General features: G+C 46.8%; 2 protein-coding genes across 4 annotated transcripts in view; both read left to right on the plus strand.

Annotated features, from left to right (window-relative positions):
• Positions 1-653: 653 nt before the first annotated feature.
• Positions 654-7,062, plus strand: DCK (deoxycytidine kinase). Its single transcript, XM_009098493.4, has 7 exons — positions 654-817; positions 1,614-1,732; positions 2,201-2,394; positions 3,038-3,185; positions 3,480-3,595; positions 4,059-4,158; positions 5,803-7,062. Exons 1-7 carry the CDS (start codon positions 748-750, stop codon positions 5,827-5,829), a joined length of 774 nt encoding a protein of 257 aa, XP_009096741.1. The 5' UTR covers positions 654-747; the 3' UTR covers positions 5,830-7,062.
• A 3,601-nt stretch (positions 7,063-10,663) lies between these two features.
• Positions 10,664-19,215, plus strand: part of SLC4A4 (solute carrier family 4 member 4) — a 146,690-nt gene continuing 138,138 nt past the window's right edge. Inside the window, exons 1-2 of one of the 3 annotated variants that reach the window (XM_018923526.3) lie at positions 10,664-10,749; positions 18,319-18,445. In XM_018923526.3, the coding sequence (XP_018779071.1) occupies positions 18,435-18,445 (11 nt within the window). In that variant the 5' untranslated portion in view covers positions 10,664-10,749; positions 18,319-18,434. Of the gene's footprint in view, positions 10,750-13,956; positions 14,066-15,226; positions 15,244-18,318; positions 18,446-19,215 lie in introns of those variants that run through there. The other 2 variants (XM_018923525.3, XM_018923527.3) reach the window with 2 other exon arrangements.

Consider the following 19,215-nt stretch of genomic DNA (forward strand, 5'->3'; position numbering starts at 1 on the left):
CTTGAATTTTTTACACTGATCTGGGGCCATAACTGCCTCGCTGCTGGTGCCCATCCCCTTTGGCTCAGGATTGTTCCCCATTGAACTCGGATCTCCTTGGGTTCCGTGTCTGTTTGGGAGGTTTTAGGGTTTCATAGAATCCCACACTGGCTCGGTTTGGAAGGGACTTCAGAGCCCCTCCCATTCCATCCTTTGCCAAAGGCAGGGACACCTCCCACTGTCCCAGGCTGCTGCAAGTCCTGTCCAGCCTGGCCTTGGACACTCCCAGGGATCCCGGGGCAGCCACAGCTTCTCTGGGCACCCTGTGCCACGGCCTGCCCACCCTCGCAGGCAACAATTCCTGAACTAAAGAATTCCTTCCTAAAGTTGGCTATGTCTTCCCAATGATTTTCACTAACAGCCCTCTAAGTTCAACTGCCGGCTATGTCCTTGAGAAGCAGCTCTCGTGCTAGTGCCAGGCCATTCCCGGAGGGATTTTGAAGGCATTCTGTGTGCCGGGGGGTGCCTTTGTCCCCTTTTCCCGTTCCTTTTGTCCCGCCGCGGGGCCGCGCCGGCCGCCATCGATGCGCTCAGCGCTCCGCTGCTCTCGCCTGCGGCGGCCCCGGCCGCGAGCCGGTGACGTCAGCGGCCGCCGCGGCCGTCCCCGCCGCTCTCGCGCGCCAAATTTAAAGGCGGCGCGCGCGGGGCTGGGGCCGGGTCTCGCGCCCCCTCAGGCCGGGTCTCGCGCGCGCGCCCCCTCAGGCCGCCATGGCCACCCCGCCCAAGCGCGGCAGGACCGACGGCCGCATCAAGAAGGTCGCCGTGGAGGGCAACATCGGTGAGTCGGCGCCTTCCGCCTGCGCGGGAGAAAGGCTGGGAAAGGGGGAGTTAGCGAGGGCTGGAGGGAGAGGCGGCTTCCGCGGCTCTGTCTGGGGGAGGCGCAGCTCTGGGGACTCTTCACTGCCTGCCTTTCCTACCTTTTTTTTTTTTTTTTTTCCTCCCTTCCGCTTCTTCCTTACCTCTTCCCTTCCATCTCTCATTCTCCTCTTTGCCCTTTTCCCCATTTCTCTTGTGTGAGGGCTCCTTCCACTACGGCAGAGCGGGACAACAGGGATGCTTCCACAAGGTTTTCCTGGCCGTTTCCTTCCGCAAAAGGCTTTTAATCAGGTCAGGAGGCGCAAAAAGCTAATTCATAATGTCAGAGACTTTACCCTGACATCCTAAAAATTAGGAGATTTGGGAGAGAAAAAAAGTAAAACAAGTTTTATATGATAGATGTTGACTGATTCACCTGTTTGGTGTGGAAGTCCGGGACAAGCTTTTCCCCCGGTCTTTCCCGTTTGTGGTGTGAAGCACCCAGAATCACGGAATTTTGGAGTTGGGAAGGCTCCATAAGGATCTCTGAATCCCACTCCCGGCCCTGCACAGCACACCTCAAAATACCACCAGGTGCCTCTTGTCCAACCTGTTTAAATTCAGATAAAGAAAAACCCTGTTGCTCCATTAACTGATCTGCCTCATGGTGGGAGTGGGAGAGTGGTTTATGAGGGTGCAAGGCAGAGTGGAACACTACTTAAATAACACTGCTGTGGGTGGTTTCTCGCTGAAGTTGTTCCTGGATGCCTTTCCTACAGCTGCAGGGAAATCCACCTTTGTGAATATCCTGAAACAAGCCAATGAGGAGTGGGAAGTGGTTCCCGAGCCGGTAGCTAGATGGTGCAATGTCCAGCAAAGTTCTGGAGACGACTCTGAGGTAAAAGAGGGGAAAAAAAAGTCAAACGTACCTCTGAATTCAGCACGCCGGTGTATGCATCCAACAGAGTGGGTGTTTTTCAGACTCTGTGTGATAGCAACACTTTGGCTGATTGCCTTCATGAGGCCTGAGTTCCTTTGGATGTAATATCTGAAAGACACTGTGAACTAACCAGGTGGGTGCAGAGGCATCTTCCTGTGCCATGAAAGTGTGCTCTGAAATGTCTTAGGAATTTGAGAGCTGCTGCTCACTTGGTGTTAGCGGTGGGATTTTTTTGTTTTTTTTACTGTAATTCCATTGGCAATCCAGCTGCTGCTTCCCGCAGAGGTGGCTTTTGAGGGACGGGAGATCTTTTGTTAGACCCGGCAAAGAGCACGGCGCGTTTTGGTGAACCTGGTGCTCCCGCCTTCTCCTCAGCTGCGTTTCCCAGGATTAGGCAGCAGTGTGTTTGTGTTCCCCTGGGCCCAGGAGCTGAGCACGTCGCAGCGGAGCGGTGGGAACGTGCTGCGCATGATGTACGAGAAGCCGGAGCGCTGGGCCTTCACCTTCCAGACGTACGCGTGCCTCAGCAGGATCCGGGCTCAGCTCGGCGCCCTGGACCGCAAGCTGGGCCACGCCCAGAACCCCGTCGTGTTCTTCGAGCGCTCCGTCTACAGCGACAGGTGAGTGGGGCTGCTGCCCTCCGGGGGGAAACTCTCCCGAGTCAAATTCCTTCCCGAGGCTGAGAGGGAGCTCTGCAGTCCAAGGCAGGGTCTCCCTGAGCAGGTGGCAGAGGAGTGAGTCCAGGTGGTTGAAACGCTTCCAGAGGGAGCGTTACTCGGTGACCTCCGTAAGCAGCTGTGCCGCTGCTTGGCCACCCTCAGGGAAAGAAGTTCTCCCTCGTGTTGAGGTGGAACTCCTCCCCTCGTGCTTTAGTTTATGGCCAACAGAAAATTGTCTAAGTAAATGCCCCATCCTGCGTTTCTGGATTCAGAAGGTGAGACCTGATAACTGAATCCCATCCCAATATCCGCAGGTGTTCCCCCTGTTGTAATATATTGCAAAAATTAATGTGTTTTAATTTGTTGTAAATAAAACACCTGGTGTACCAGCCAGCTGTGTTCTGCGGGGTTATTCCTGCAAATATTGGTGGTCTTCAAACACACAGCTCCAGGAGGAGAATGCCAGCTGTTTATTCCACTCCAGGAGATGGTCAGAGACGCTGCAATGTCACCACTCAGCCTCTTCTCTAGTTACTGTATTTGAGGCAAACCAAGAAATTCCTGTGTCTGAGACAAGTTGTTTCCATCACTTCGATGTCCACAGGTACATCTTTGCTGCTAATTTATACGAGTCTGACTGCATGAACGAGACCGAGTGGACAATTTACCAGGACTGGCACGACTGGATGAACAAACAGTTTGGCTCGAGACTGGCGCTGGATGGGATCATTTATCTCCGAGCCACTCCTGAGGTGAGGGGTATGAATGTGACAGCACCAAAACCAATCTGTGTTCTTGCCCCTCATGGTTAGAGCTCAGCTCAGGCTGCACTGTTTCCCTGGAGGCTGCAGTGCTTGAGCTGTGACTAGGTCTGGAAGTACTTAAAAACAACACTTGAATAATTTTGGCTTGGTGAGGCTTTAAGTGCGCTCAGGATGGAAACAAATTATTTTAAACGCTTGGTTGTTTTAAATTTTGATATTTCTGTGCTCTTTGCATGCAATATAGCAATTTATTTATTTTTGTTTACTATCTTTTGCCTTTAGAAATGCTTGAATAGGATTTATTTGCGTGGAAGAGATGAAGAGCAAGAAATCCCCATTGAATATCTGGAGAAGCTTCACTACAAGCATGAAAGTTGGCTCCAGCACAGGACACTGCGGTAGGGTTTGTTGAGTGGTTCCTTGAGGATGGATAAATCTTTGCAAGGATGTTCTGTGGGGTTTTGTCTACCAGTGGAACTTCAGCTTTTCTTGTGTTGTGTAAATGTGAGCTGCAGGCACATTTCTATCAGCGTTTCCTTAGGAGTAGTGTCTTTCCAGCACGTTCATGATTGCAGCATGCTCCAAGCTGTCTTTAGGCAGAGCTCTGGGCAGCAGAGGCTTCAGCTGAACTGGCTTTAACACCCAGAGTGCTGTTATTCCATTAGGTGCTGGGGGAGCACAATGTCTGGGAATCACTGGTGTATCCCAGGAGCCATGCTGTAAATTCAGAATTCCTGGCTGTAATTTATAGATGCGGTTCTTCTTGCAGGATTCTTAACAAGGAAAATGCTGACAGAGATTTGACTGCTCTCTGCTTTATTTCCAACTATTAATATCTGCTTTGTTCCTCTCCCAATACAGAACAGATTTTGACTATCTACAGGAAATTCCAATTTTAACACTTGATGTCAACGAAGACTTCAAAGGCAAAAAGGACAAATACGATCACATGATCGAAAAGGTAAAATTTCACAGGCAGCACAAACTGGTGATGCACATTGCTCTAGAAATACACTTTACACCCTAAACATGCTTCTAAAATCTGTAAGTCACAGACTTCCATTCAGGTAACGAACAGTTTTACAGCCTGTGGCAATGCATATTTTAAAGCTAGGCCAAACCTTTATCCTTTAACTGCTCAGGTGTTCGGTACTTGGATCCCAGTGGGAATCAAGCAAGGACAACTTAACTTTGATCTGCATAGCTGCAGTGACTTACAGACCTCAGCAGTGGTTTGCTCAAGTTTTTCCATTCTTCAGGAATAATGTGTTCCTTCACGAGAAAAGCAGCTTTGTTCTTTGATCTCCATTGATCCACCTGGGAGTGGAAGTGTTCACCTGATTAAAACCAGTCTTCCTGGTTGAGCTTGTTAATCGATGGAATGACCGGAGATGGCAGCTGTGGAGGGAGCCTGCTTCCCATCTGCACAAGATGAGATAAGGCAAGCTCAGGCAACTTAGCATGGATTTTGCAGGAGTTTTCTCTGGGTTAGCCATCAGGTTATCTGGCAACAACCTGTGCCCTGTGTTGGCCCTAATTTTGGCATTTCCTAAATGGAGCCAGGGAAGAGGTACACTTGATGAGGCTGGATACATTGTGCTTTGGCGTGTGCTGTGTGGGGATCCAGATCCTGTGTCCTTGCTTCTTCCCTCTGTTGTGATGCTCATCCTGAAACTGTGTAAATCCTACAGGGTTTTCCATGCAGGATTACTGGTGCTACTCTCTGAAGTAGAGCTTGGCTTTCTTGTGGTGCCTTTCAAGTTAGTCTTGGCACAGTTACGTGTTCCCTTCTCTACAGGAAGGGATTTGATCTCTTCTTTTTCCCTACCTCTTTGAGCCCTGACCTGGAAAGGGAAGGGTCACAGTTGGGAGAGTGTGATCCAAGATCTGCTTCCATTTCACATCAAGAATTTACACAAAATGTTTACAGATGGGCTCTGTGTAGGAGAGCCTTTGCAAAAAGAATAGCATCCTGTCCTCTAAAAACCGGTTCCTTTTGTGGAGTAGCCTGGCTTCAGTGGACAGAGGAAAATGCTCCCATTTCAGGCTGTATCACAGCCTAGTTCCAGGGATATTCCTGAAACTTAAAGGCAGGAGTTGTGAGCCTGGCACTGATCTGCAGTATTGGATTTTCTCAGTGTGGTTTTGGTAGGTATTGCTTTGTTATTTCTTTGCCAGCCTGAGGTTCCAAGGGACATCCTGGTTAGGTGCCCTGGGTTGTTCTGCAGAGTTAAATCCAGCTGGTGTGCAGGCAGTGGGTGTGACTCCGTGGTTTCCAAATGACAGCTCTTTTGAGGTGGCCATTATCCCCCTCCTGTCTTGGTGACACCTGCTTGTAATGCAGTCCTTTGTGACAGAGGGCTCTAGTTCAGGACTGCAGGAGGGGTGAGCATCATTCCATCATCTCTGCATCTGCTAAATTACAGGTACCATGTCTGGAAATGTTCTTGATGGGCAGGTAATGGCACAGCTGAGCCAGAGCTGCTTTTTGCCTGTTTCTTTAGGTTGTAGCAAAGCATGAAGCAGAGGAGAGGTAAATAAACTTGCTGTCTATTTGTGTTGATAAACACTTAGTGTGATTGACAATATTTGTTTCTCTTTGCAGGTCAAGGAATTTTTGAGCACATTGTAATCCTCTTTGAAGTGCAGAGTCAAACCATTCCAAACTTCTGTGTGATCCAAGTGCAGCTTCTTCCTTCCTTAATAGGAGGCCTCTGGCGAGGCACAATTCAGTCCTGGTGATTTGGTTGTGAGGAACAAATAAACTTTGGGAATAGGGGAATTATTAAATAAATCGGTACGTCTGTTCAGTATTAAGTGAAGTGACACACACAGATTCTGAAGAGACAAGGATTCTGAGCACTGCCGAATGCTGTGCCAGTTTTTGATCAGACCAATGAGTTCTATAGTCTTCTGTAGCTGTTTTTTATTTATTTTGTGCCCAACTACTGTTTAATTTTGAAGAAGGTAGCTGGTTTTTTTAGCTGCATGGATTTGTAATGGATGTTTTCTTGTTCCCAGGAAGTAAAAGACCATTTTTGCTGCTGAGGGCATTTTGTGATAACCTAGAATTTAATGGTTTAAGGTACACAAAAATGTTTTCTCATGCTTTTCATAGAAGTCTTTTGTAGAATAAACTGAATTAATGCCGAATGTGACTGAAATTCCATATATAGCAAATGAATTTTTATATCTGCTTCTGTTATGCACTGCAAACCAGGATATTCAAGGCTTTTTGTTGCCTAGCACGTTTGGGGTTGTGTTGCCAATTTTTTTTTTTTTTTAGTTTTTTCAGAAAGAGTGCTGTGTTTGTTGCTGGTCAATCCTTTTCTCCTGGAGAGGAATATGTTAGCTTGCCTGGCACTGCCCTGGGCAGATGGGCATTTTGCAAACAGCCTTCATCTGTAAATGACGTGTTGCTAATCCATCCCATAATCGCATTAGGGATGTGAGAGGTGGCTTCCTGCCTTTGTTCCAGCTGTTGCATGTGTTCACTGAGCCTTCTGGGTGCTTATCCCAGATCCTGCACTGTTGGAAGTAGGTTTCTCAGTCTCACCTGCTTGGAGTAAGACGTGGAGACCTGTGTGGAGTAGCTGCTGCCTGAGCCTCTCATTCCAGGTGCAGAAAACAAACTTCAGGTTGCCCATCTCAAGTGCTGGAATTTGTGAACTGCCTTGTTCTGCTTTGAACACTTCTGAGTGCACAGTTGGCTTTTGAAGGCAAAATTTTATTGTAAAGCTTTTTATTGTCTACCGTGGTGCTTCTGCTACCTGCTTGCTGGAGATGAGATGTCTTCCCTTATGGCTGGAGTTGGGCTGGCATTCCCTAACCATTGGCTGAAAAATAAAAGTGGTTGGAAAGACTTTTTAGTGCTTGATAGTGTTGGCTTTTTGTCTCATAAAAGAAGTAATATTGTGGATTGCTCGTTTGTAACACTGGTACAGGAGGTGTATTTGGTGTAAAAAAGTTCTCCAAGATGTCTGAGAAACTGACTTCACTTTTTTTCATGTGTGGGAAATGAACTCATGGGACAGAGACACAGGATTACATAAAGAGCATTGTGTGTGTGACAGGGCTCAGTACAAGAGCGTTGTATAATATTTATGTTGTATGGGAAGTCAAAAATCTTGTCAGAAAATCTTGTGCAGGACTTGAAGGTTGCACAGTAAAAGGAAAGATTTTGAAGATCTTTGCTCCAGAAAGGAAGTGAGGTGGAATGGATGAAGATTCAGTTCAGATTTACTTGAAACACATAGTACAAGCTTTTAAAGCATTCTTGGCAAGAGTCTGAACAGTAACAACTTATTTTGACTAACGGTGCAATTATTTCTACAGTTTCAGCTGTCAAAATTGTGGATTTAATTACAGGAATTGGAATGACAGTGCTCGTTGCAAGGAAGTAAACATGTCTGAGTTCTAATAAAGACTTCTTTTGAAACCCATCACAGAGAGCATAGAGAAATTGTGTGGCAGGTTATCTGCAGCCCGTTCCAGAAAGCTTTACAAAATCTCTGCCTGCCAAGTTTGGGTTGGAAGGAGCAAAGTCATGACCAATTATAAGAATGTTTTTAATTGCTGCAGAGAGAAAAACAATACCAAGCCCCAAACACACACCCCACTGGCCCCCAAGCTCCTGGGGGATCTGCAAGTGGCTGGCCTGGAGCACATGGAGCTGCAGCAATTTGTATGTAGGACAGACAGCAGCAGAGATGGCCTGAGACTGGTCTGCCTGTGCCTCGGCTTAGACCTCAGCTCCAGCAGTGCCTCAGCCTTCTGAACCTGTCAGTATTTCCTTTGCTTGCATCTATTCCCGGGCTCCCACAAACCAGGATTGTTGCGTTGGCTTTTGCCTCTTAGAGATGCGAAAAGTTTCTGAACTGGTGTCTGCTGTTTGGTGAGGATTGTTTTTCAGCCTTTGGGTGTTGTGTCCCTTTCTCTTCCCTCGGGTAAGAGATATTCTGATGGAGTTGCCTAGGAATGTTTGCTTGTTTTAATCAAGATCAGGAAACAAAATTGGGATGCTGGTTTTTTTTTCCAGTTAGAAAATGGATGGAAGTACTGATTAGTAGGGTTTTAATTGTGATGCAAGTACCCATGTGAGCAATGGTCTTAATATTGCCTCATTTTATTCTCAGTCCTTGTGGCTGTTTTCTATATAGTGGACTTTAATTTCTCTTCTAAGTTTACTTAAGTTGATATTCTCATCTCTACATGCTTCATAAGACAGCTACCAGTTTTGTAGGTAGAACCTAATTTTCTGTAATTTGGTGCCATTTACTTACTAGTACTGTTTTCTGTTTATTTAAGCAGACTTTGTAATAATGGAATTGTATGTAAATAAGGTAAGTATTGAATTGATTCTGTTCTTTTTCTAGTAATTAGATACTCAGGAATCTCTTTGTGAAATAAAAATGACCCAGCAGAAACTCACTGCAAACTGTTATGCGTAGCCCAGAGGAGTCGGTATGTATGCAGCAGTAATGAGGTGTATCTTAGGAAAACACAGTGTGCAAGTGCTCTTGCCAAGAGGTTTCAGCATAACCAAGTGTATGGGCCACCAGATGGTTTCTTCCAGCTCCCCTTCAGACTCTCTGCATGGCTGTGAGTAAAGAAATCACTCTTAGCTTCACTCTTTTTGTCTTTAAAATATTGATATCTCCCCATGCCTTCAGGAGCCTTGGAGGAGGCGTTGTTAAAATGGATGTGCTGTTTTGTAGGTCGGAAGTGTGCTGTTAAATAATGGAAAAGAAAGACAGCCCTGGTTTTAGGTTTTGCTCTGCCATGTTCTGATGCCACTGGCCCAGATTCATGGCCAATGGAAGTTATTTATTTGCTTTAAAAGATATTAAATACCATCAGTGCAATGTTAGCTGTGTTAGTTAACAAAGAAAAATGAAAGCTGTAACTGTTTGTGAGGAAGGGAAACTTAGGAGAAGTTTGGTCTTGAAATACAAACTGTTGGCAAAAGTCTTCTGCAGTCCCTGTAGCCTGGTGATAAAGGGGAGAAATCCATGCAGGAATCTGCCACTGGAGGTCATTGTGTCTCAGTCGCTGGGCTGGCTGCAAGAGGAGCATTGGGGCTTTAACAGGGAATGGCTGTGGAAAAGGTAAAGAAGGAAGAGGTCACTTCCTCGCTCGGCCAGAGGATAAATAGTGCATGGAGTGAGATCAGTCTTGCTCTCTGGGAGGAGGGACTGGAATAGGGCAAACCCTGCTGGATTAAGTGAATGACTAGAAAAGGCTGAGCTAATGGCAGGGGTTTGGTCACCAGAAGGCTTTCTGTGCAGCCACCAGCTGTTGCTGTGCTGGGAGTGAGCATTAGCACAGGGGTAACACTAATCCCACTGGGTCTGAGCCATGGCAGCCTTCAGGGCTGAGCTCTCACCTGCACTCAGCCCCGAGCAGGGCTGATGCTGGCAGCCTGCTGCCAAGTTAAACACCTAGCAGCTCTTCTAACCGAGCCTATGCACAGTGCTTACTGTGCCAAAGCAACCCAGAATGCTGATTGAAATGCAGTAGTGACAAGGAGTGTGGATTCCACACTGGGATTAAGCAGTGCAGGGGTTTATTTTACCTTAGGTGGGTGTAACGGAGTGCTCAGAGCTCAAACTGGAGACTCTTGTGTGCAGGTGACTTTTCTTCTTGGGTTTGAGTTTCAGTCCATGGGTATAGAGAATATGAGAGCAGTGTAAATAAGGTTGAGGCTAAAGGAGATTGCAGGCTATTGCTCTTTTCTTAGGTGTCTGCTGACTGCTCCTCCCTATGTCCTGGGCAGGCTGGACATGCCATATGTGATCTCCAGGAAGTCAAGGTTGTCCAGCTTGCACCATGGATGTTTGCTGGCTCATAGTACTGCCTGGCTTGGAAAAAAGCTGTTGGTTTCTGGGAGTTATTTACAAAAATGTTGCCACTGCAGCTCTTTCAGAGGACATCCTGTGCTTTCTCCTGTCCTGTATTTTGTGCTTTTCTCTCCCATTTCCTTCTTAGTTGTTGTGACTTGTCTTTAATTAAACTGCTAGAAACATGATCTCATACAAGTTGTAACAGACAAGTTAAAGCCAGTGTTCCAGCGTTTCGCTCGGACACAGCCTTCTTGAGCATGTGGCTTCTGCCCTGCCCCACTTGGCTGTCTTAGGTTTTCTACTTCTCTAAGTAGTTCTGCTGAGTTAACCCATCTGCTTGCCAGGGCTTTTCCTACCTCCTCCTGGTTTCAGCACCAGCTAGGGATGTTGGCTGTGTGCTCTTTTCTCATCATTCCCTTCAGATTTGCCTCCGCTGCTTTGCTGCAGCCATAGCTGTTGTTCTCTGCTGAGCCTCGTTGGTGTTGTCCTCGCTGCGGCTCATGGCCTTTACCCCGAGCCCTCGGGCCAGCACAGTGGCCTCAGGTCATTGACTGGCTTGTTGGTCAGTCACCTGTGTCCTGTCTGTGCTGTGCCTCGTGAGGAGAGCACCCGCAGTCACAAAGGGCAGGACTTGGCTTTTTAGGTGTCATTGCTGATCTACAGTGCTGCTGCTTCCCTGAGGGTTTCCTGCAATGGTCCAGTGTAGTCTTGTAGGTATTCCAGGTGTGCTTGCCCTTACCAAAGTTTCCTTGCTGTCTCTGCTGTGTTGTCTAGAGAGTGGGCTCATGTCAGCTGACTTGCTTTGAAAGCTGAAGAGCTTTTTCCAGTGGGGGTTTTGGTGCAGCTCCTGCTGCTTTAACCAGACTGGCTCAGGAATATAGCTGTTTTGTGGAACTGAGCAGTCTATTGAAGAGTGAAGGGAGATTCCCTGAGGCTGGGAGCTGTCAGGCGCTCCATAGTCAGCGTTCCTCATGCCGTTGTACGTGCACTTACACTCAGGTTTTTATGGCTAATGAGTGCCCCCGCTATTCTTAGATCTTTAGTTGTGGAGAACAGATTCATCTCACAGTTTCATCTCTTTCCTGCCGGGATTTACTCTTCCCCTTTGACATAACCACGGCTTGTACACAGGACTAGCCTTTTCCTGGAAGGACAGTGTGACAGTGGTTGTTCCTCTGCTGGTGGCTTCCCAGCCCACTCAGCATTTTAGGGTAGGTGGGACTGAGCTTTGGGGATGCTATGGCATGGTACACTCTCAGAAGGAATTCTTGCCGTGTTTGCCAAATGTCATGGCTGTCCTGCATGCTTTAACTCCTGTGGTACATGCTTGCTGTTACTTAGGTATGTAAATAATGGCCTTTCTTGAGATCTCTTAGTGACTTGGAGTTAGCCTATGCCTGCAGTGGGACTGATGGAATTCGGCCATGCCGGAGATGAGTCACTAGCTCTTCCTGTCTGAAAATTTCCTTTTCTCCCAAGGTTGCTCACCCATGATACACTCAAAGTGATAATGCATCTGCATTTTATGTTTTAATTGACGGTCTGCACTTGCCAGTTGCCCTCAGATGAGGACACCTCAGCATCTGGTTGTGCTGTTGGCTTTAAAGACTGCTGTTAGCATTGCTTCTGGGATCGCCGGTACAATCCAGCTGGGATCATATTGGCAGGAGGTCAGAAAGCATTGCTGGAAATGTAGCAATTGTGTTTGCTTGTTGTGCAGCACAGGCTGAAGATCTCTGGATCTTTCAAAGCCCTTCTGTGGAACCCTCCCTTTAGCCACTTCCGTTGTGAATTTTCTGTCTCCGCATTTGTTGCGCTGCCTTTGAGGTTTTTGTTTTTCTCTTCTCCTCTGCTTGTCTCTGCTGCTGGAATATAAGCCAGTTCTCCTTCCTGCTCTGTCACGCCACTGCCCACGGACTGAGCCTGTGCATTTCATTTCCCTCCACTGGCACCTGTGTTGGATGGGGATACCTGCCCTGTGCTGTCATTTTACCTTCCCAGCTCTGAGCCTGGATATTTAGGCTTAAGTACTGGCTGTTCCCATTCTGATCCTTGTCTTGGGTAACTGTAGTTGCTTCAGGTCCTGGAAGACATTTGTGTAGGGGATTAGATCTGTCCTACGAAATTTCCTGCTGGCTGGAATAGAATGTCCCTTGAATGATCTTTTCTTTCACTAGGAAGCACTTTAAGTCTCAAATTCAATGTAGACCTTAGAATTCTTGGCCTCTTCATGTAAGTACTGATTTCCACTTCTGCTCCTTGGTTTCAGGATGTTTTGTTTGTGGACTTTTGTGTGTTTTTTTTGGCAGTACAACACCCAAAACCTTTCAGTGCCGTCTCTGATCTGATTAAAAAATTACAATATGTAGTTTGGTTCAAGTTTTTGTTATTTCTGGGGGTTTATTTTTAAGGGGACCATGGGCTGTTTGTAAAAATGAACTTTAATCTGAAATAATACCCAAACTGTCAGTAAATGCATGTCCTTGGTTCCAGTGGTGACTGCCTGACAGTGTGGGGTCTTGGACATGTTGTTGTTGTGACCATGAGTCACAGCAGCACCTGTGACAGCTGATAGCAAGGTGTGCCTTGTGAGCTGGGCTGTGTTTTTAACCTTTTAGCTGCTGTGGAAGTGGCTGGGGAGGATGGCAGGAGCTGGAGGGAAATTGTCAGTTGCTGTTTTTTAAAGAGCAGAGGTTGAAGTAGATGTTAAGGGAAATAGATTTCTCAATGAGACAGATGTTGGATGGGGAGATGCTCATATGGTAGAGCTGATTCTCTCCTGATATGGCTCATACAGTTTTATTCATCTGGCAGGATATGAGAATGAGATGCCTTGGACTGAATCTTTGGCTCGTGTTCATTATTGAAGCTTGATTTTCAAAGTAGCTCCACAGAAACCAAACCAAGAAACAGATCATAGAGATGGGGGAGCTTTGAGTCCTTACAGGAAACAGTGCAGCTGTAATCTGGGGTGAGGCTGAGGTACTTGCAGGCTGGCTTTGAAGTAGGCTCTTGCTCAATAGAGTCCATAAAGATCTGTTGTGCACAATCCACCTTGGGAAGGAAGGCTGGGGTGGCCTGGACACACAGGCTGGGGCTAGCAGGGCTGTGCTCCAGCAGGGTCACAGACACTGCTTCTGCTCCTGCAGCAGTGTGTGCTGGGGATGTTGCTGTCATCCAACAGCAGCATTGCATCAGTGCCTCTGCTTTGCACAGTGATGAGAGGAGAGTCCCATACACAGCATGGGGTTTTTGGTCCCTCAGTGGTCAAAATGAGGATTCTCAGCTTTTTTTAGAGGCCCAGGTTAACTATCAAATTTGTAACGCCTGGGCTACTAGTTCTTAGTGTTGCTCTGGACCACTTTTACAGGAGTGAGATGATTTTAGTGATCTAATGTCAGCTTCCTGAGAGCTTTCTCTGTTAGCTTTTGCAAATCCTTTGGCACTTGAGGTGAGCTCAGATGGACCTCTTGCTTTGAACTGCAGCGTGTGTCTCACTGGAATGACCGAGTGAGGGGTGGGAGCAGGCAGTGACCTGAATACAGCAGAATAACGTGCTGAGGGAATGAGGTGAGCAGGGACTAGGCCAAGCAGGTTTATAGACATTAGGAGTGAATTCATCTATGAAATTTTACTTCCAGGTTTGGAAGTACAATGCTGAGAGGTCTGCTCAGCAGTGAGGGGTGTTTGTTGTTTCTAAAGGAGGGAAAAATACAAACTGACCTGTTTTTCTGTAGCTGACAATTTTACTGAGAGGTAGGACATGTCACCTAAAGACATGCCTGAAGAACTGTTGCAGTGTGTGGAGTTTCCCAGCCATATCTGATGGAAAGGAAGAGGGACAGAGTGGAGGTTAGGAATGTTCCATGCTGCTAACCTGTTACCTTGAGTGATTGCCAAAGCTTCAGCACTCAGAGAGCAGGTGGGTGCTGAGTTCCTGCCTTGCCAGTGACACAGCAAAACCTCTGTGCTAGCTCCTGCCTGCTGGACTTGTAAGGAAGCAACAGTGGGAGAGCAAAGGCAAGGGTAAGTCCCTCAAGGAATTTTAATGTCATTTCTTTTCTCTCTAGAAGGTCTCTATGTCCTAGCCACTTCCCAAGGGAGGTGTTTGGTGTTTTGCTCTTCATAGATGATGGGGCTGAGGAGGCTTTCTGTGAGCCTGCTGTGGTGATGAATTCAGTCATGCTCTGCCATATCAGCTCCCTGTCTAGACCCAGGGCAGTGCTGCCCCTCGAGGGTTGTGTGTGTAGGGAAAGCCATTTGTGAGGGGCTGGATGCTCCAGTGGTGCTCATGGGGTCAAGCCTTTACATCCCCACAGAGCTAGTGAATAAGAACTGCTTTGAAGGGCATCTTCTGATGGTTTTTCTCTGCCAAGTAAACAGGTTAACGACTAAATAAGGCCATTACAAACTTGGCAGCCTCTTTTGTCTTCTCTCTTCTGCTGGCACAGTTGCATTGGTTAAAAAGCTCTTTCTGACAGTGCAGGTTTTGCCTGGAAAAGCTGGAATAATTTCTTGCAGCAAGAGTTAGTTTTCAGCAGGAAAGGCTGTGCTCACCCTACGAGCTCTTTGCTGGCATCAGGCAAGGTAGAGGTGTGCTGAGCTCATGGCACAGGCTTGCCCCTAGAGCGAAGGTCTGGGCACAGCTGTGTATTTGAACTGGGGCTTAGCTAAGCACATGTTGTAAGAGAATGAAGGTTTGTTGTTTTCTTTTCCCCCCTGGCACATAGCTTATTGTCAGAGAGGAACCCACCAAGTTAGCCTGTGGTTTTTATGTTTGTTTTCTTAATAGCATCTCCCAGTCAGGAAAACATGCTGAGAAAGGACTTGGGAGAGAGCCAGCAGACCCCAGCCTGATGGTGTTTTTGAGGTTCTCATGTCTGTTTCGTGCCCTAAATATGGTGGGGTGAGAGGGAAAGTGATCTCTAATCCAGCTAAACACACCTGACTCCAAACTTGGGTTTGTTTGCTTGAGTTTAAGATATGCAGATGAGCACTCTGTCAATGTTTAATGAAAGGGGTTAGGGTGGTGGTTTCCTCTGACACTCGTAAATTTGAAATGCTTGTGTTTTCCTTTGGATACAAGTTGTGTGGTTTTTCTCTTCCTTTTTCCCTTCTTGGTAGCTGATTCTGCTGGCTTAGAGCACAAGTGCATTCAGTTTTTTCACATCACTGATGGGAGATGGAGAAAGGAGATGCTTAAGGTACCATTCAGCTTCTCAAAAAGAGCATGTGTTTAAACTTCTTTTCTATGAGAAAGTTGATTTCCCCCTCATAGGCAGGTTCTGCACCGGCAACACGGGACATCAAGACTTTTAATGCTTTGGTAAAGAAAAACCAAACTAGATTGGGAATGTAAAGCCAGTATTGTTGGGATAGTAAGATGAAAAATATACTGCAAAAATAAATAACAGGGAGAAAAACGGCCTCTGTGGAGCTGGCATTGCTGTAGTATTCAGAGATCCATTTCACCCTGAAGCTCTTTGCTTATCTGCTGTCAGTAAGGAATTGGGCATGTTTAGATGTTACCTAAGAAAAGGAAAAGGGCGTTATGACTTCCTTGTGAGGAAGGCATTTGGTTATAATTCATGTAGGGCAGGGAGTCTTTCTTAAGGCTGGTGAAAATCCCCACCCCAGCCCCACTGCTGATTTCTTCACTTGTCCTGACTGCTGTTACAAATTGCTTACCACAGCAGTGTGCTCCTTGCCCCTGGCAGCATGTTGCACAACCTCATCTCCAGGGATCTGCAGCAATGTTCCGATTAAATTGGGCATCAGTGTTCATCTATTTGTTTTTCTTAAAGCTGGATGTGTGAGACATGATTTTGAGCGGCTGGATGAAGTTAGGAGGCAGTAGAGAGTCATTAAAAGGTTATTTAAGAACTTGAAAGTAGCTTTGCTGAATTGTGGATTTATTTTGATAGAACAGGCCACATCAAAACAGTCTCTGTAGAGCTTGGGGCTGATCACACATTGGCTCGAGTGAATGAGTTTCCCACATGCTAGTAGCACAGAATTTATTATTTATACACAATTGCTCTTGCTAAGAAATTAAAAATTTCCGTGTGTTTTTTTTGCTCCAAAGGCAGCTCGCACCCTCTGTAATCTTCTTCTGCAACTCCATCCTGAAACATGGAGTCAAGGAATGGTGTGAGTTGGAAGGCACCCTAAATATCATCTTCTTTCAGCCCGTGCCCTGGATAGGGACACCTTCCACTATCCCAGATGGCTCCAAGCCTTGTCCAGCCTGGCCTTGAACACTTCCAGGGATGGGGCAGCCACAGCTTCTCCAGCAGCTTGTGCCAGGGCCTCCCCGGTCTCACAGGGAAGATATTCCTTCCTGATATCTCTTCTAAGCCTGCCCACTGCCAGTATTTTCCTTATTTTTCATGAGTTGGTGGTTTTGCTTGACATGTTCATGGAGTTTGGCTTCTGGGAGTGAAGGGATTTTATCTAAATAGTGATGGTGTGATGGTCCCAAGTGGGGATTCTGCCAAGAGACTCACTGAACCCTTCCTCACAATAGCTTTTTCTTACTTATATTTATAGGTTAAGTGGTGTAACTGGGATTGGGGTGACTTAGCAGTAACTCCACCAGCTGTTTGGGTGCTAGCTAGAAAGGAGCAAAAGGAGCTTCCTTTTCCCACAAGATTCTCACCAAGTTTACTGTGTCATTTGAGGTTTGCTAGGCAGATGGTGGTTTTGTATGACTTACTATTGGGTTTATTTTCCATAATGATTTGGGAAAGCTAATTATTTTTTCCTCCCAGTCCAGGAATTATTGCTCATTCTTTCCCATCACTGAGGCACTGGTTGGAAATAGGCAAAGATTTCACAACTTTTTGAAGCCAACTGTGCTCCTTCCCTGCTGAGAGCCCTCCAGTACTCTCCTTATCTGCCCTGGAAGGAAAATGCAGCCTGTGTTGACATTTTTCATTTCATTTCTCCCTCTGACTCAACGTAACCTGGTGCAGCCCAGGACCGTTCTTGACTCTCACTAGAGGACTGTGTGTGATGGGGCTTAATCCCATGTCCCACTGTCATCAGGAGATGTCCCCTCACTCTCCTGACAGCTCTCTCTGTAAACTGTCACTCTGTTTTCTCAGTGATGCTTGGATTTGCAAAGGAGCAGGGCTTCTGAACTCCTGTCAGATTTTGCCACATCCTGCATAGGCTTTAGCAGCAGCTTTGAGGTTTAGTAGTGTCTGGGGAAAGAAGTGCCTGCAGCTTATAGCCAGAGTGTGCAGCCACAGAGATTGCAAACACGGAGTATTGCTCTGTAACACACCCAGCACAGTTACTGCTCAGCAGTCCCTGCAGCTCATTATGGTTTTGGGTTTTGCTGTCTCGTGGTTGCCATTCCTGTAATCTCTTAGCACCCGGGAGCTGGGTTTTGCCTTTCTTCTCTAGGAAGGTTCTCTGAGGGTTTTCTGTCTAACAGGCTGGCCTGCCTGGCCTGGGTGGCTGAGGGCCAGCGGGTGTCAGAGTGCCCATGTAAGGCCAGTTTTTCTGTGTAGATTTGGAAGGGGGGTCCTTGCAGTACCCAGTGCAGTGGCAAAAGCCTGGCTCTGTACCCTAGCCATTGCCAACTCCTGAAAATCATTTCCGTACTGATACACTGATCCTTCTGAGAATTGTCTCTGGTGCTCAGCTTCAGGATTTCCCAGCCTTGCCCACAAGTTAAACAGTTCTGGGGGTGTGTTTGTGTATTGTGGTGCAGTTTGCTTGTTCCCACTGCCTACTGCAGCCTTGTCTTTGACTTCTTCCTTTCTCCCATGAGTGTGGTTTAGAGATGGACTGGATAATCTGATGCTTTAATGATGGCCAAAATAGCCTTAGCCTCAGTGGTCAAACCACCTGATTTTATCCACCTCCTGGAGAGTCCTTGCTCCCTTTTCTGCTTGTTAGCAGACAGAGGTGTTTGCTGGACAAGCAAGGCTGGACAGGAGCAGAAAGCTGCAAGCTTGTGATACAATAATGATCTAAGTGCCTTCTTCAAGTCCCACAGTTGCCTGCCTTGGCTACAGAGAGAAAAAAACCCTTGTTGCTCTGTGGTAACAAGCTGATCTGGTGTCCTGGTGGGAATGTACCTGCATCAGAGCCTCAGGGCCTGCACAGCTAACTGAGATGTTGGAAGCTGAAGCCTGGTCCAGCCTGGCTCAGCCCCACTGCTGACTCTTTCACCCAGCAGCTAACAGTCCTCGTTTTGTTGCAGTTTGGCCCTGGCCTTTTCAGAGGCATCTGGGCACAAGACATAAAATCTCTTTTATATCTTATAGGCACCCCTGCAGCTCCTGGTATGGCTGGCAGCATCTGAGACTTTCCCAATCCTCCATCGTGCATTGCTGTGAAGCTGAAAAGGCACTTGCTCCAGAAGGACAGGGAAGGAGCAGAAATGCATCACAGGTAATGGGGGGAGTCCATGGCTGCAGCTGTGGTGGATCTTTTTGCCTGAGCCACACCCAGTGTGTGCTTCAGCAGGACACGTGACTTAATATTTTAGTTGGGTACTTGTAGCTTATGGTTGTATGATGAGAAGAGAGGAAAAATATAAACTGGTTCTCTGGTGTCAAAGTAAACAGACATTGTCCAGTATTTTTGGAATCGGGCTGAGCAAGTGTGCCCTGAGCTGTTGGGAAAATAGCTAGTGAGAAGAACCTCTGTGGTCCTGCAGACCTAAGGGAAAGTGGGATTAGGCTCTTGGGTTGTTCCATGCCTGAGTAATGCCCCAGAAGAAAGGGAAAACTGGTCCCTGCCGAGTGCAAGATGTGCTGTTAACAACAGGACGCTGTGCTGCTGTTACCAAGGGTTTAACTTGGAGACCTGTCAGCAATTAATTACAGTTGACTTTTAAAACAGTCTTTTTTTAGTTAAAGAACATTTAGTATAAAATCTGCACTTACCTTCACAGGCTCAGGAATTTTGAGTGTTTGAATTGGTTGCAGAGGCAATTCAGCACCTAAATCCCTTTAGAGATGAGATCATGCCAAGTCTTTCCATAACAAGAGTGTACAGTATTTATTTCTGCTTTTTATACAACTGCAATTTTAAAAAATTGTCTTTTGGCTCAGCTACTTAAGAGCCAACCTCTCTTATTGCCACAGTGTTCTGACTGTGCCTTCTAATTAGAAGGCACCCGGGAGGAATTCAGTCTAACACCGTCTTCCTTCAACATG

The sequence above is a fragment of the Serinus canaria genome, chromosome 4, assembly GCF_022539315.1.
Source record: "Serinus canaria isolate serCan28SL12 chromosome 4, serCan2020, whole genome shotgun sequence".
In the NCBI taxonomy this organism is placed as follows: Eukaryota; Metazoa; Chordata; class Aves; order Passeriformes; family Fringillidae; genus Serinus; species Serinus canaria.

Excerpts from the sequence above, each read along its gene's own strand:
- DCK (XM_009098493.4), top strand. The coding sequence starts at position 748 with ATGGCCACCCCGCCCAAGCGCGGCAGGACCGACGGCCGCATCAAGAAG. Across the intron at positions 818-1,613 it reads CGCCGTGGAGGGCAACATCG|CTGCAGGGAAATCCACCTTT; the intron begins GTGAGTCGGCGC and ends CCTTTCCTACAG. Across the intron at positions 3,186-3,479 it reads ATCTCCGAGCCACTCCTGAG|AAATGCTTGAATAGGATTTA; the intron begins GTGAGGGGTATG and ends TTTTGCCTTTAG.